This window comes from Labrus bergylta, chromosome 22, assembly GCF_963930695.1.
Source record: "Labrus bergylta chromosome 22, fLabBer1.1, whole genome shotgun sequence".
Taxonomy (NCBI): Eukaryota; Metazoa; Chordata; class Actinopteri; order Labriformes; family Labridae; genus Labrus; species Labrus bergylta.
The window spans coordinates 20,060,951-20,077,541 of record NC_089216.1 but is presented as its reverse complement, the minus strand read 5'-3'; the positions used below and the strand labels follow the sequence as shown (position 1 = coordinate 20,077,541).

At 40.3% G+C, this 16,591-nt stretch overlaps 3 protein-coding genes across 3 annotated transcripts; all 3 read left to right on the top strand.

The window, feature by feature from the left end:
* The first annotated feature begins 1,723 nt into the window (after positions 1-1,723).
* Positions 1,724-5,349, top strand: LOC109992814 (uncharacterized). The gene is made up of 5 exons (XM_020645581.3): positions 1,724-1,803; positions 1,924-2,625; positions 2,937-3,062; positions 3,145-3,185; positions 4,574-5,349. The coding sequence occupies exons 1-5, from the start codon at positions 1,746-1,748 to the stop codon at positions 4,691-4,693; spliced, it is 1,047 nt and encodes a 348-aa protein (XP_020501237.2). The 5' UTR covers positions 1,724-1,745; the 3' UTR covers positions 4,694-5,349.
* A 2,729-nt stretch (positions 5,350-8,078) lies between these two features.
* On the top strand, positions 8,079-11,584 carry LOC109992853 (uncharacterized). The gene is made up of 5 exons (XM_020645627.3): positions 8,079-8,171; positions 8,285-8,968; positions 10,524-10,649; positions 10,740-10,783; positions 10,902-11,584. Exons 1-5 carry the CDS (start codon positions 8,117-8,119, stop codon positions 11,019-11,021), a joined length of 1,029 nt encoding a protein of 342 aa, XP_020501283.2. The 5' UTR covers positions 8,079-8,116; the 3' UTR covers positions 11,022-11,584.
* A 1,598-nt stretch (positions 11,585-13,182) lies between these two features.
* Positions 13,183-16,310, top strand: LOC109992856 (uncharacterized). The gene is made up of 5 exons (XM_065950549.1): positions 13,183-13,278; positions 13,391-14,083; positions 15,648-15,773; positions 15,864-15,907; positions 16,026-16,310. The coding sequence occupies exons 1-5, from the start codon at positions 13,224-13,226 to the stop codon at positions 16,143-16,145; spliced, it is 1,038 nt and encodes a 345-aa protein (XP_065806621.1). The 5' UTR covers positions 13,183-13,223; the 3' UTR covers positions 16,146-16,310.
* Positions 16,311-16,591: the final 281 nt, after the last annotated feature.

Below are 16,591 nucleotides of genomic sequence, written 5' to 3'. Positions count from 1 at the left end.
TCTGTGGTTTCAGACAGGAAGTTAGCAGTGTTTTCATGCACAGCAGCTCCACGGTTGAACTTGAATGTCTCAGTCAAATTTGTAAAAGATATTGATAAAATAAAAGCCAAGTGATCATCCCATTCAAAACTCCCATTCAAAAATTTCCATTGAATCTGACAAAGACATTCATGGTTCCTAGAAGATAAACTCTGTTGTCTTTGGTGATCCCCACGACTAAAAATTCTATCACATAGGATTAAATCTAGGAATCAGGTTTTTCAAAAGAAAGCCTTCAGAATACTGCAGGGCTACCAGGAGAGGGCTGTTTTCCAGGGCTGAGAGAAGAGGTTTCAATGGATAACGTAGAGGCTTTAAGCTGTCTCGTGAATTTCTTAGTTTCATATCAGGAGATTTGCAGAACAAGCCGTTTAGTGCGCCCCACTAGATCTGCATATTGTGTGTGTGTGTTATTTTTTTTTATTATTGACCGGACTCTCTGTGCATTTCCTTGTCTGACTTCCTGTTCGGGTTGTTATATTCTATCCAGCTTGACACGTGCCTGCATTGACTCGGTGGAAAATGGAATCACAGCATATCTGAAACGGAGCAGAGCGTAGTGGCGCTGGTGGCACGCTCCGGAAACAGACCAAGACACTCACTGTGGAAACACAATCATTGACTAGAGTGGCAGCGAACGGCGGTGTTGATCTGACACTTTTCCCATGTGGGAAGCATTCAGCCAGGAGTTTTAAAAGGGGATTAGCATAATAGGTCACTGGTTTAAACATAGAACATTGTTGAGGGCGGCTGTGGCTCAGTTGGTAGAGTCACCGCCTTTCAACCGGAAGGTCAAGGGTCGAGGGTTCGATCCCCAGCTGGGCAACATGTCCAATGTGTCCTTGGGCAAGACACTTAACCCTGAATTGCTCCCGCTGCTTCAGTGGCAGTGTATGAATGGCATTAGTTACTTCTGATGGATGATACTACATAGCGATCATCACTACCATCAGTGTGTGAATGGGTGGGTGTGACATGTGGTGTAAAAGTGCTTTGAGTAGTCGGAAGACTAGGAAAGCGCTATATAAGCTCAAGTCCATTGACCATATTGTTAAATAAAATAAGGCTTCTTGTGCATTTAAGTCCAAGCATTAGCTCGGAAACAGGCAAAAATTAATAAGTTAATATATACAAATGTGCCTATTCCTGTCATTTTTTTCTGTTGCTGTTTATAAAAAGCGAGTGACTTAAGTTGAGCAATTAGACCAGTGTTTCTCAAAATTGGGTCTCCGAGCCATTTTCAGTGGGTCACTAATACATGCCTGTAAAATATAGAGTCAAAAAGTCCATGAAGCGCTTTTTCAACATCTGTGTTTTGCTCCGTCTCATTGTTCTGTCACATGTTTTGTACCGTCTGAGGTCCAAACTGCACAATTTTTCATTGAAAAAATCTGATTGGTTAAAACAAAATCTGGAATTCGGGTCCCGTTTTTTCATGAAGGAGTTGGTGGTGGGTCCCGAGGACAGACCAGTTGAGAACCACTGATTTAGACTGTCCCATTTGATTGTGTTCATGCTGTGTGATTTGAAACATCAGTCATGTTATGGGAGTTGAGTCTCTTTAAGTGACTTTCTTCTCGAGAATGAATGAATGGAGGGGGCCGTGACCATGGGTTGTCACTTCTTGTTAGCCAATCACAGACAGTCCTCTCCTGTAAGAGTCAAGGACATTTGAGGTTATCTTCATTCATCAAGACAGTTTGATCATGATGACATCTCTGAGGTTAGCTTTATACCTGACTGCTTTTTGCCTGTGGAGAATAGGTAAGTCAAATTTATTCTGGATGTATTTCTTTCCAGCGAATGTATATTCAGTGATCATTTTCAATCACTAAGATAAACTTCCATATTACATATATCCCTTTTTGTCTTCTTTATTTACAGCTCTGACAACTGGTGTCAAAATGTCCTTTAATGTACGCCAAGAGAGAAGTTTTGTGATGGCTGACGTCGGTGACAGCGTGACTTTACAATGTTTCTTTGAGGGTGATGTGGCAGCAATGATTTTCTGGTACAAACAGGCTCTGGGACAGAAGCCGAGGCTCATCTCTAGTTTCTATAAACACAATTCAAATGGCACTTTTAGTGAAGAGTTCAAGGGCAATTCACGCTTCACATTGAAGACTAAAGATGGGAACAACCACTTGAAAATCACAAATTTGATCACTTTGGATTCAGCCACCTATTACTGTGTAAGTAGCTATGCATACAGTTTTCAATTTGCAGATGGAACTACTCTTAGTGTGAAAGGTACTGGTTGGAACATCACAGTGATGGTCCGTCAGTCAGAACCTGAGACCATCCAGCCAGGAGGCTCTGTGACTCTAAACTGTACAGTCCACACTGGGACCTGTGATGGAGAACACAGTGTTTACTGGTTCAAAAACTCTGAAGAATCTCATCCAGGACTCATTTACACCCACGGAGACAGTAATGATCAGTGTGTTAGAAAACCCATTACAAACACTTGTGTCTACAACTTGCCAATGAAGAACCTGAATCTTTCTCATGCTGGGACTTACTACTGCGCTGTTGCCACATGTGGACACATTCTGTTTGGAAACGGGACCAAGCTGGACTTAGCCAGTAAGTACAAAGTTGAAACTATTACTTACTCCAGATACTACCAGATGTTACCTAAATCCGGAAATCAATAAATTACCTGACAATATTTGGTTTCCACTCAAACACGGGGGCATTTTAAACTAGCCTATGGTTCCAATGGCCAGTTCCCTAACCAAATTTGGTATTTCTTTGCTCATATCCACCAACATCTTGATCAATATTGAGAAATCTGCAAATATCCGGAATAAAAAATATTATGGCTAAATATAGCCAGTATAAATCTGTTAATCCTACTAAAATGCTTCCTATTGTCTCATGCATACTTTCTGCAGATGTTGAAAACACTCTTGACTCTCTTGTGTTTTTCTTGAGTGGATGTTTGGCATTCACCACCATCCTGGTTGTCGCACTGATTATCTATGTATGCAAGATGAGCAAAAGAAGCAGCCAATGTTCAGGTAAGTGTTTCTGTTTCTGTCCAACAACTTGGGTTTGCTGAAGATTTCTTTTAAATAAAGAGCCTTTCCTATTTCATGACAGAGTCTCAAAGAGTGTCAGCCTCCACTACAGCAACGGCAGAGGTAAATATAATCTGTTAAAATTACTGTTGATTTAACTGAGTTAGCTTGACAGTTTTATGTACCGGTCATAACAGCTGAATTGTGTTTTCCTTATGGTTAAATAAAATTAATTTTGGGGCATCAAAACACTTAGAGCAAAACTCACAAAACAGGCAGAGGGGTTGATATTTTCACTCACTTCTAAGGCACAAAACATGGTGGTGCTTTAATAGTCAACATTATTATTTAACAAATATCTTGAAAACACCCGGGCGCTGAATCAAAAATCTTAGTTGCAAGTATTCTATATTTCAGCTACTCTTCTAAAAATGTAAAAAAAAAACCTTTGACCAAAGGAACCATACCTAAATTCTTGGAAAATTTCTATTCATCTTTTGGATTATACCAAACAAACCAGGTGTTACATGATGTGTATTTGTCATGAACCATGAAGAAATGGACAACATGATTTGTTGCGACAAGTCATAACTCCTCATTTCCGCCGCGGGGCCGTCAGCGCCATGGCTTTGCTTTGTTGGGCAGCGCGCCCTGCCCCACTGGTTCCCTGTCTGATGGACCAAAGTATGTGGGAATTGGAGTTAGACGAATACGCCTGAGTGGAGAAAAAAAGAAATTACCCAAGGCAATATCCACACCCAAATCCAGGTGGCGGTAATGCTTTGTTTGCCAAATTGCTATTAAACAACAAACTCAGAAGAAGAAGCAGACACAATAAAACACAAGAAGAAAAAGAGTAAGATGACAGCCAATCTAGAAGACCTAGACAAAAGAAAACCAGTGTCCAACAACTTATACCTGCTGTTTCTTTTTTTAAACTCCAGATATGAAGGCAGAGAGGGTCAAAGTCATGACCAAGGTTATACATATTTTAGGCTTTGCACCCATATGCAGAAGTAGAGGACATTGGCCTCAAGTGTTTATTGAAAGTACTCAATCCTCGTTACAATATCCCACCCTGTGCTCCCATAAGTCAGTAAGCGGTCCCTGCCCTTCACTGCTGTACACAAGCAGTGAGTGAGCATGAATGAACACAGTGTTGTTGCACTAACGACAGATGGATGGACTTCCTGTGACACTTAAAGCTATCCCACAGCAACTGCACACTTCATCAACACTGTGACCTCTGTGTACTGTGACGCCCCTACCAGACAGATTCATAGTGACCAAATGTAGTCATGTGAAATGCAACTTCACTGAGAGTCATCAGATACATTATAAGTTAAAGCATTAATATACCTCAACAGAGCATTGCATAATAGTGATGTAAACTTTGAATCGCTTAAAAAATAATCAAAAGGTTTTACTTTTTGGAAATTAAATGAGGCAAAAAAAAAAAAAGCTGAAAATCTGCATGTAACTTCTCTAGTTGGTGTGTTTTCTGTTGCTAGGGTGACCAAGAAGCAGACAACCTCCATTATGCTGCCCTGAGTGGTCACAAGGCCAGCAGATCAAGGAAAGAGAGGGATGATACCTGGAGTGAATGTGTGTACTCTGGTGTCAGGCAGTAGGACGGAACATGTTTTGGTCAATGAAATAAAATGTTCAGGGGATTAAACGAGGTAGTTATGTGAAAGCCATATTTAAATGTAAAAACTGATGAATGTAACACTGTGTGTATCTTGGAACAACTTGAGCTAGCTTGTGAAACCATTGAACAGCTGTTTTGTGTTTTTCTAGGGCTGTCAGCATTATCTAGTTAATCCTGATTAATAAGGTCTAAAATTAATTAAATGTTTTTTAATTTGTTGATGATATTTTGTCCCTTTAGCACACCATGGATATGTCTCTGCAGTGCCCCGTGTAGTTACAGTGATGGAAAAGAATGTCACTAGTGTGAATAATGGAATTTCAAACATCCGATTAAAGCTGCGATTAAAAAGTTGAATCGTTTTGTCGACAGCCCTAGCTTTTTGTATAATAGTTGGTGAAGACGGCATCACTGAGAGTGCTGGACTGCTAAAAACATGTTAACCATTTTATTTGAGCAAGCAAAACCTTTACCTAAACCTTTATTTGCATTCCTGTTTATGCTTAAGCATCCCCGTAGATAAATATATTGAATTTACTTGAAGATGTTTCCTTCATATCTCTTAAGCCTTTTTTTCTTCAAAGTATTTTTTTTATTGATGATGAAAGCGGTCTGAAATAAAATAATAAAATAATACTTTTTGTTTTTTGTCTCTTTTTTTAAGAAATAATTTGTTCCCTACCAAAGCAACACTGGTTTATATTTACGGTCCATCCATCCATTGTCTTTACCACTTTTCCTGTTTGGGGTCGCGGGGCGGGGCTGGAGCCAATCTCAGCTGTCATTGGGCGGGGGGCATGGTACACCCTGTACCCAGTCAATCACAGGGCTGACATATAGAGACAGACAACCAGCCACACTCAAATGCAGAACTACGGGCAATTTAGTGTCACCAGTTAACCTAACGAGCATGTCTTTGGACTGTGGGAGGAAGCCAGAGTACCCAGAGAGAACCCACTCTCGCATGCATGGGGAGAACATGCAAACTTCACATGTGTGACAGGAATTTGAAACAGGAACCTCCTTGCTGTGAGGCAACAGCGCTAACCAGCGCACCACAGTGCAGCCCATAAATGATGGTATATAAACATCGCACAAAAGGTGAGGAAATTTGGTAAATTTGTTTGGTAGATTATTTCTTTGTTGTAACAATGCTTCTTGGCAATAAATCTTATACCGTTGGAAAGCCTGTTTATTTCCCTTCTAAATGGTGCCACATTTGTAAGTTACATGCAATTGTGAGATGAGCAGCAGAGCTTAGTATGTGGGTTGCGCCCATGAAAAACTTTTGAAAAACAACTGCTGTTGACTCTTGTTTGCTGTTGTTTAGTGGATTGGATGATTGAAGTCTGAAGAAACAAGACATATTAGCAATTGAACAATTTATTCATCTAACAAACAGGAGCCTCGTTAGCATGTGGAAGAACCTTACACAGCCAGAACAGCCTGGCACCTCCTCCTCGTGCTGGTCACCAGCCTGGTCACACACTGCTGTGGGGTGGCATCCCATTCTTCAACCAACATTTGTCTTAAGTCAGCCAATGTGCTTGTGTTGGTCACTCTAGCAAGAGCTGATCCCACAAGTGGTCAATGGGGTTGTGGTCTGGACTGAAGGCCATTCCCTCCTCTCTACTCCCAAATTCTGGAGGTAGTCTCTGATAAACCCTGCTCTGTTTGGCAGAGACAGGAATAGTCTCCTGCTGTAAGGAGCCTATGTGACATTATCTAGATATTTTTAGGAGTCCTTATGTGAAAACGACGTTGGTTGATGGAACACGCCCCCTCTGTAAAATTAAAGAGCTCATTCTAAGGTTACAAATAAAAAACAATGCTTATTGCTAAGTGATAATACGATACATTTAAAATCTTACATGCCAATTACTGCCAATACTTTCACCAGGAGACCCCCCTCCCCAGGATATAGCATTCAGTTCACTTCATTGTTTAGTTGCAGTTTAACTGCTTGTGCCTGTGTCTGCTTTGGAAACGTATTTTAATGTGTATATGTCAGTGCTATTGCCCCTTATCGTTTCTGGCAGGATGTGGAGGTGTTAGAACTTAAGCAGATATCAGACCAGAAAAGTCCCTTGTAATGCATCAACACATGTAGAGCTGTGTTTGTGTGGGCTGGGGTTTGAAAGCCCCACTGACGATAGAATCAGATCTAAAAGATTTGACAGAGTTAAGTCGTATCAGATGCCAAAACAATGCACAATTATTTAAAATATTAAATGACTTGTTCACTAGGATGTGCTGGTTGTGTTTCAAAAGGTACAAAGAGCCAAAGTACATGTAATCATGGTAGGGAACTTCTGTGTTGCCTTTAAGGCAATTTTCATCTATGACCTCTTTGTTTGGGTCATATGTGAGCCAAGAGGCCAAACTGAAGATAGGTTACATCTTGACATATTCAAATGAATTCAATTCAAACAACTTTATTAATCCTTTGTGGGGCAATTGGTTTTTAGCAGCTTTTACAATTACATAAATATTAGGTTTTAAACAAACAAATTACAAAACATTTTCAGGATTTCAGTGGTTACTTCCAACTACATCTACCAGTTTGAGCCTAATATGAATCTGTAATGACGCATTAGTCGCTAAAATGGCCATTGTTATAGAAGTGACATACAAAGAATCTGACTTATGGCTAATTTAGGACATAATTTGTTACCCCAAAGGTAAATGGTTAAAATATAAATTGTTTGAGCTTGTATAGTGCTTATCTAGCTCGCTACCCATTCACACCCTGATGGCAGTGGTTGCTATGTAAAGTGACCATCAGAAGTAACTAATCCCATTCATACACATTCATATGCTGCCGACTAAGCAGGGAGAGCAACTTGGGGTTGAGTGTGTGGCCTCAGACGCCTTAGGCTACAAGGTTAACTGTTGCAATAGACACGGCTGTATGGGAATGCAAATTAAAAGTATATCTCCGTGCAACAAAAACAAAAAATGCAAAGAATGAGAAGCTGGTCGTATAGTTCAGTAAAAAAAGTTAAATGACCTACAAATTTAAGAATGCTAAGGCATGGAGTAAAACCACCCTCCGATCAAAGAAGGAGTAAGCACTAGAGCAACATGATGTCAGATACAAATACCTAAATATAGTGTAGATATATAAGTATACATTTGTATACTATCTCACCCTTGGTTGAAATTGGACACAGGTGAGCTCTTTCACCTACTATCACTGGGTGAAGGCAGCATCTGGCTGAACACAGGAAAAAGAGAGAGAGCAAACCCACAGCACAACAACCAGGAACAGTGAGCATGTGAGTATACAGTATTTCCTATATCTTAACATGCTATTTCTTTTCGGCCAATCAAACGCAGCCTGGTCTGTGAAGAGGGGAGAAACTGCCAGTTCACTGTCATTCAGAACGACAATTTGAACACGATGACATCTCCAACAGTTATTGTCTACCTGACATGTCTGGTCCTGGGGGAAATTGGTGAGTTGTTTTTTATTGTTCGTTTTTTTTTTTACTTCCATATAATTTATGAGGTTTTCAATGTAAAATTCCATGCATTTTTAACAAATGGTAACTTTGTCATTTCATTTCAGCATGGACAGTTTCTCAAAAATTGTCTCCATCAATTCGTCATGAGAGACGAGAAGCTGGGGAGAGCTTAACTTTAACATGTGACTTCAAAGGCGATCAGTCTTCCACACGAGTTTATTGGTACAAGCAAACAATCGGAGATAAATTAAGGCTTGTCTCTGAATTCTACAAATACGGAGGAACTTATCATTCTGAATTTAAAGACAATCCCCGCTTCACACTGGACGCTCAAAATGGTAAAAATCTCCTAACCATCTCAGATTTGAACATGTCAGACTCAGCTACTTACCACTGCATAAGTTGTAATTACTGCAAATTAGACATTCTAGAAACTGTGATTGTCAGTGTAAAAGGTCCAGGAGTGAACATCCCAGCTGTGGTCCATCAGACTGCATCAGAGACCATCGAGCCAGGAGGCTCTGTGACTCTGAGCTGTACAGTCCACCCTGGGACCTGTAATGGAGAACACAGTGTTTACTGGTTCAAAAACTCTCACCCAGGATTCATTTACACCCATGGAGGCAAGAATGATCAGTGTGTGAGGAAAGCTAACTCACAAACAAACACCTGTACCTACAACTTGCCAATGAAGAATCTAAATATTTCTAATACTGGGACGTACTACTGCGCTGTCGCTTCATGTGGACACATTCTGTTTGGAAACGGGACCAAGCTGGACTCTGGAGGTAAGTTACTCTTTATCACAAGTCGTCTTATTTGAAAAAAGTGGTGACATGTTGATTTTATTCATCAGGGGACAATGTTCAATGACATGAACATTTATAGGAAGAAAAATGAAAATAAAGTTTCACTAGATTTAGCTAGTCGCTAATTTCCATCTGTAGTCCCACAAAAATGTGACGCAAGACACACTGTTCAATAAAACCAGACCCAACAAAGGACAGTTATTAAAAAATGACAAAGTATATAGAAAATGTTCAATTGAACAGTGACCATGATGCTTAAACATGTTTATATTTCATGAAAACTACAAGTATTCAGTGCAGAAGTAAAAGTTGCTGCATTCATTTTACAATAACTGTATGTCACAGCTATCACTGATCACTGCCGACAAGACTGATTGCTCAAACTCTTTTTTTTTTTAGGGGGGGGGTGCGCGCTTTTTGCCTTTAGTCGATCTGACAGGAAACCCGAGGAGAGAGATTGAGTAATGAAATGCGGCACAGTAGCCGCAGGTTGGACTTGAACCCGGGTCACCCTCTTGAGCCTCTATGAGGTGCGACCAAACCACTAGCCCATCTGCGCCCCCTAATTCCTTTTTTAACGTTGCTGCAAAAACTGTGATGGTTTGCGATATCTTTTCAGATCATGTGGGAGGTTTATTCCATTCTTTTATGACCTTATATGAAAAGGCTGACTTAGAGAGGGCAGAACTTCCTTAAAGAAGATGTTTGTCTTATTAAATCAGTAGAAATGACTGGTCAACATCATCATACTCAAATGTCTAAAAACTGTTCTTCACTGTTGGGTCAAAGGCTTTACAGTCTTTGGTTTATGCAACAACAACAAAAAAGATGAAGTGAATTAGGATGTTCAAGTATTCTGAGAAAACATTATGCAGGGTACATCATTGTAGAAATAAAGCCTCGGCTAGGCAACATATCTACCATCAATAACTATCAATTATCTCTTTGACGTAAATCTGGATTCTGTAGCTCATCAAACGTACAACATGGGGTTGTGTTGTCCAGTCCTATAAATGTCCAGTTGTCTTTGGAGGGATTCTATTCTGGTTAATAAAGTGGAGTTTAGAATCAGCCTATGTAAGTGTAGAGTGCATCTTGGGGTCATTATGTTGCCATGTATGGAGGCCACAGTCCACCAAGCAGACAACCGACGGGTTCGCCTTCAACCTATGGCCCTCCACCGAATGTCATTTCTCACTCTCTCTTCCCTGTTTACGACTCTATCGACTGTCCTCATCAAGAATAAAGTCAAAAAAGCCCAAAAAGAAATCTTAGAGTACATCTTTGCATAAGATATGGATTGTGGACTTCCCATCCCAGCATTTCCCATTATCTCTTGACATTGGAGGGGGGGGGGGGCAAGGTGGAGCTTACGCCCGTTGAGTTGCACAATTTTAATGTTGGGAGAAATGGTGGGAAAATCTTTTCATCCAAGGTTATCTCATATGATGCATGACAACTGCCTAATCAAACCAGTCATGAACACTGATATAAAACTCAAAGCTCTGTGTGTCATGTCTGACTTTACCGACAGATGGCCTGAACTCTCCTGCCTTGGTGTATTTATTGAGTGGAGCTTTGATATTTGCGACCATCCTGATAGTCGTCATGGCCTTCTTACTGTACAAGATGAACAAAAGAAACCGTCTCCTATCTCAAGGTATGGTAGCTAACACTGCTTATATCTTCCTTCCTATGTCCAATAAATATTCATCTTTTATTTATGAGTGTTTTTCTGTTTCACGATCAGAGGCTCAAGCAAGATTTTCTGCTCCTGCCATAAGAAACCATGAGGTGAGACTTTTCTTCGTCTGTTGAATTACCATTTAAAAACATTTTTATTGCATCTCTTGACATGGTTTAAACCTTTCTTAAGGTCCTAACTGTGATAGACTTGTTCATATTTCTACAGGGTCACAGAGAAGCAGACAACCTCTTCTATGCCACTCTTAACGTTAATATGCCCAACACATCGAGAAGACAGAGAAACACAACCAAAGACGAGTGTGTGTACTCCAGCGTGAAGCAGTAGAAGTCAATTGTTTCTTTGTTACTATTTCAGCTTGACTTGGTTTTGTATTGTATTTTAGAAGACTTGTAAACTTTGTGAATCAAATGTCTTTGAATGTTTAATTTCTTTCGCCCTTAACTGTATGTTTTTTTAAATCAATTTTAAGTGATAAAGTATGAACAAGCATCATTCTCTGATTTAATTTTTTTTTACCAAGGTACCCTTTTTTTACCCAGCTAAACAGGTTAATTTGGGGGCTTTTATGCATTTATTTAGTGGACAGGAGAGTGGACAGAGTAAGAAATCGGGGAGCGACATGAATGACATTCAGAAAAGGAGCTAGAGGTTTTACTCCAAACTGTTACTCCCCTCCTAGAGGACTATACCCTCTGTACATGAAGCATGCAACCTAGCTGTTCGGCAAACCGTTGCTTCTTACCTAAGCAGCAACCATCAGTGTGAAAATAGAAGTCAGTGCAGAATTGCAGAAACCTGCAGTTCCTCCAGTGTCCACTGGAGGCTGGCTGCAGGAGCCCCTAAAGTCACAAACACAACCATGTCAACAAATAAAGAAATAAACATGATTACAGTCTGGTTCAATAAATGAAATTGGTCTGAATGGCTTGTCTTTAATGGCACACACTGTACCGGGGGGGATTCTTTTCATAACTCATGTGTTTTAGGAGTTATGAAGTGTAAGACACAAATTGTTTCAGCAGGTGTCACCTTTGGGTTCAGGTCAAACTCTTTACAGGGTGTCACAAGAGCAAAAACATTTGACAATTTGGACAATTGTTGGAATCTTGCAAAGCGTGTATATTAATAAATTAGCCCATCTATGTAGCTCCTCAGTGGCTTTAAGTTCAGGCTTAGCCGCTATAATGTGTATGGCTGACCTGATTGAGAAGAGCCGACTGTACAAGTGGGCTTGTGATTTCAAACATTTTGTAGGCTATATATTTTTTAAGTAAAAAAAAAAATATCATACCTAGCGACGGGGTCAACCTCACCTCCTCATTAAGATAACAGTTTCAGTCCCTTCCTCGCTTAGAGTTGCTCTGAGAATGTTCCTAAATCACCCCTAATGCTTCTCCTCTAGAGGTGTCCTCCAGTATCACACTATAGCATAGCCAAGTGTGTGAATAATGCATTTATGACACAGCTGGTTGTGTATGGGAATGCAAATTAAAAAGAAAGTATATTTCTGTCCAACATAAAACACGCTTCTTTTTTAAAAAGCAAAGAAAGAGAAGTTGGTCTATCGTTCAATAAAAAAATCACCCTCCGATCTAAGGAGTAAGCACTAGTGCAACATGATGTCAGATACTCCAAGATGACAATGCTCACCTCCACAGAGCAGGGTTTGTATGAGACTACCTCCAGAATTTGGGAGTGGAGAGGATGGAATGGCCTACCTGCAGTTCTGACCTCAAGCCCATTGAACACTTGTGGGATCAGCTCTTGCTAGAGTGACCAACACAAGCACATTGGCTGACTTAAGACAAATGGTGGTTGGAGAATGGGATGCCACCCCACAGCAGTGTGTGACCAGGCTGGTGACCAGCACGAGGAGGAGGTGCCAGGCTGTTCTGGCTGTGTAAGGTTCTTCCACACGCTAACGAGGCTCCTGTTTGTTAAGTGAATAAATTGTTAAATTGCCAATATGTCTTGTTTCTTCAGACTTCAATCATCCAATCCACTAAACAACAGCAAACAAGAGTCAACAGCAGAATGAGCTGTTTGGCATTGGCAGAGAAGATTTGTCAAGCATTTCATGGGCGCAACCCACATACTAAGCTCTGCTGCTCATCTCACAATTGCATGTAACTTACAAATGTGGCACCATTTAAAATGGAAATAAACAGGCTTGCCAACAGTATAAGATTTATTGCCAAGAAGCATTGTTACAACAAAGAAATATTCTACCAAACACAAATCTCCTTACTTTTTGTGCGATGTAAGTTTATGTATTTTCTTTAGTTATCTTGCTCACAGGTGAGCTCTTTCACCTACTATCACTGGGTGAAGGCAGCATCTGGCTGAACACAGGAAAGAGAGAGAGCAAACCCACAGCACAACAACCAGGAACAGTGAGCATGTGAGTATACAGTATTTCCTATATCTTAACATGCTATTTCTTTTCGGCCAATCAAAAGCAGCCTGGTCTGTGAAGAGGGGAGAAACTGCCAGTTCACTGTCATTCAGAACGACAATTTGAACACGATGACATCTCCAACAGTTATTGTCTACCTGACATGTCTGGTCCTGGGTGAAGTTGGTGAGTTGTTTTTTACTGTTCATTTTTTTTTTACTTCCATATAATTTATGAGGTTTTCAATGTAAAATTCCATGCATTTTTAACAAATGGTAACTTTGTCATTTCATTTCAGCATGGACAGTTTCTCAAAAATTGTCTCCATCAGTTCGTCATGAGAGACGAGAAGCTGGGGAGAGCTTAACTTTAACATGTGACTTCAAAGATGATTATTCTTCCACCTCAAACGTTTATTGGTACAAGCAAACAATCGGAGAGAAATTAAGGCTTGTCTCTGAATTCTACAAATACGGAGGAGCTAATAGTTCTCATGGTGAATTTAAAGACAATCCCCGCTTCACACTGAATGCTCAAAATGGTCAATATCACCTAACCATCTCAGATTTGAACATGTCAGACTCAGCTACTTACCACTGCATAAGCTGTTTTTCATGCGCATTAAAAATTCAGGAAACCGTGATTGTCAGTGTAACAGGTCCCGGAGTGAACATCCCAGCTGTGGTCCATCAGACTGCATCAGAGACCATCGAGCCAGGAGGCTCTGTGACTCTGAGCTGTACAGTCGACCCTGGGACCTGTGATGGAGAACACAGTGTTTACTGGTTCAAAAACTCTCACCCAGGATTCATTTACACCCATGGAGGCAAGAATGATCAGTGTGTGAGGAAAGCTAACTCACAAACAAACACCTGTACCTACAACTTGCCAATGATGAACCTAAATATTTCTAATACTGGGACGTACTACTGCGCTGTCGCTTCATGTGGACACATTCTATTTGGAAACGGGACCAAGCTGGACCCTGGAGGTAAGTTACTCTTTATCACAAGTCGTCTTATTTGAAAAAAGTGGTGACATGTTGATTTTATTCATCAGGGGACAATGTTCAATGACATGAACATTTATAGGAAGAAAAATGAAAATAAAGTTTCACTAGATTTAGCTAGTCGCTAATTTCCATCTGTAGTCCCACAAAAATGTGACGCAAGACACACTGTTCAATAAAACCAGACCCAACAAAGGACAGTTATTAAAAAATGACAAAGTATATAGAAAATGTTCAATTGAACAGTGACCATGATGCTTAAACATGTTTATATTTCATGAAAACTACAAGCATTCAGTGCAGAAGTAAAAGTTGCTACATTCATTTTACAATAACTGTATGTCACAGCTATCACTGATCACTGCCGACAAGACTGATAGCTCAAACTCTTTTTTTTTTGGGGGGGGGGGGGGGGGGTGCGCGCTTCTTGCCTTTAGTCGATCTGACAGGAAACCCGAGGAGAGAGATTGAGTAATGAAATGCGGCACAGTAGCCGCAGGTTGGACTTGAACCCGGGCCACCCTCTTGAGCCTCTATGAGGTGCGACCAAACCACTCGCCCATCTGCGCCCCCTAATTCCTTTTTTAACGTTGCTGCAAAAACTGTGATGGTTTGCGATATCTTTTCAGATCATGTGGGAGGTTTATTCCATTCTTTTATGACCTTATATGAAAAGGCTGACTTAGAGAGGGCAGAACTTCCTTAAAGAAGATGTTTGTCTTATTAAATCAGTAGAAATGACTGGTCAACATCATCATACTCAAATGTCTAAAAACTGTTCTTCACTGTTGGGTCAAAGGCTTTACAGTCTTTGGTTTATGCAACAACAACAAAAAAGATGAAGTGAATTAGGATGTTCAAGCATTCTGAGAAAACATTATGCAGGGTACATCATTGTAGAAATAAAGCCTCGGCTAGGCAACATATCTACCATCAATAATTATCAATTATCTCTTTGACGTAAATCTGGATTCTGTAGCTCATCAAACGTACAACATGGGGTTGTGTTGTCCAGTCCTATAAATGTCCAGTTGTCTTTGGAGGGATTCTATTCTGGTTAATAAAGTGGAGTTTAGAATCAGCCTATGTAAGTGTAGAGTGCATCTTGGGGTCATTATGTTGCCATGTATGGAGGCCACAGTCCACCAAGCAGACAGCCGACGGGTTCGCCTTCAACCTATGGCCCTCCACCGAATGTCATTTCTCACTCTCTCTTCCCTGTTTACGACTCTATCGACTGTCCTCATCAAGAATAAAGTCAAAAAAGCCCAAAAAGAAATCTTAGAGTACATCTTTGCATAAGATATGGATTGTGGACTTCCCATCCCAGCATTTCCCATGATCTCTTGACATCGGAGGGGGGGGCGGGGGCAAGGTGGAGCTTACGCCCGTTGAGTTGCACAATTTTAATGTTGGGAGAAATGGTGGGAAAATCTTTTCATCCAAGGTTATCTCATATGATGCATGATAACTGCCTAATCAAACCAAACATGAACACTGATATAAAACTCAAAGCTCTGTGTGTCATGTCTGACTTTACCGACAGATGGCCTGAACTCTCCTGCCTTGGTGTATTTATTGAGTGGAGCTTTAATATTTGCGACCATCCTGATAGTCGTCATGGCCTTCTTACTGTACAAGATGAACAAAAGAAACCGTCTCCTATCTCAAGGTATGGTAGCTAACACTGCTTATATCTTCCTTCCTATGTCCAATAAATATTCATCTTTTATTTATGAGTGTTTTTCTGTTTCACGATCAGAGGCTCAAGCAAGATTTTCTGCTCCTGCCATAAGAAACCATGAGGTGAGACTTTTCTTTGTCTGTTGAATTACCATTCAAAAACATTTTTATTGCATCTCTTGACATGGTTTAAACCTTTCTTAAGGTCCTAACTGTGATAGACTTGTTCATATTTCTACAGGGTCACAGAGAAGCAGACAACCTCTTCTATGCCACTCTTAACGTTAATAGGCCCAACACATCGAGAAGACAGAGAAACACAACCAAAGACGAGTGTGTGTACTCCAGCGTAAAGCAGTAGAAGTCAATTGTTTCTTTGTTACTATTTCAGCTTGACTTGGTTTTGTATTGTATTTTTGAAGACTTGTAAACTTTGTGAATCAAATGTCTTTGAATGTTTAATTTCTTTCGCCCTTAACTGTATGTTTTTTAAAATCAATTTTATGTGATAAAGATTGAACAAGCATCATTCTCTAATTTTTTTTTTTTTTTTACCAAAGTACCCTTTTTACCCAGCTAAAAAGGTTAATTTGGGGGCTTTTATGCATTTATTTAGTGGACAGAGTCGGAAATCAGGGAGCCACATGAATGACATTCAAAAAAGGAGCTAGAGGTTTTACTCCAAACCTTTATTCTCCACCTTGAGGACTATACCCTCTGTACATGTGGCCTTTAACCTAACTGTTCGGCAAAACGTTGCTACTTACCTAAGCAGCAACCATCGGTGTTGAAATAGAAGTCAATGCG

Coding starts and splice junctions, on each gene's coding strand:
- LOC109992853 (XM_020645627.3), top strand. CDS start 8,117: ATGACATCTCCAACAGTTATTGTCTACCTGACATGTCTGGTCCTGGGG. Junction 8,172..8,284: donor TCTGGTCCTGGGGGAAATTG/GTGAGTTGTTTT, acceptor ATTTCATTTCAG/CATGGACAGTTTCTCAAAAA. Junction 10,784..10,901: donor CTGCCATAAGAAACCATGAG/GTGAGACTTTTC, acceptor ATATTTCTACAG/GGTCACAGAGAAGCAGACAA.
- LOC109992814 (XM_020645581.3), top strand. CDS start 1,746: ATGATGACATCTCTGAGGTTAGCTTTATACCTGACTGCTTTTTGCCTG. Junction 1,804..1,923: donor TTTTTGCCTGTGGAGAATAG/GTAAGTCAAATT, acceptor CTTTATTTACAG/CTCTGACAACTGGTGTCAAA. Junction 2,626..2,936: donor GACCAAGCTGGACTTAGCCA/GTAAGTACAAAG, acceptor TACTTTCTGCAG/ATGTTGAAAACACTCTTGAC.
- LOC109992856 (XM_065950549.1), top strand. CDS start 13,224: ATGACATCTCCAACAGTTATTGTCTACCTGACATGTCTGGTCCTGGGT. Junction 13,279..13,390: donor TCTGGTCCTGGGTGAAGTTG/GTGAGTTGTTTT, acceptor ATTTCATTTCAG/CATGGACAGTTTCTCAAAAA. Junction 15,774..15,863: donor AAACCGTCTCCTATCTCAAG/GTATGGTAGCTA, acceptor TTTCACGATCAG/AGGCTCAAGCAAGATTTTCT.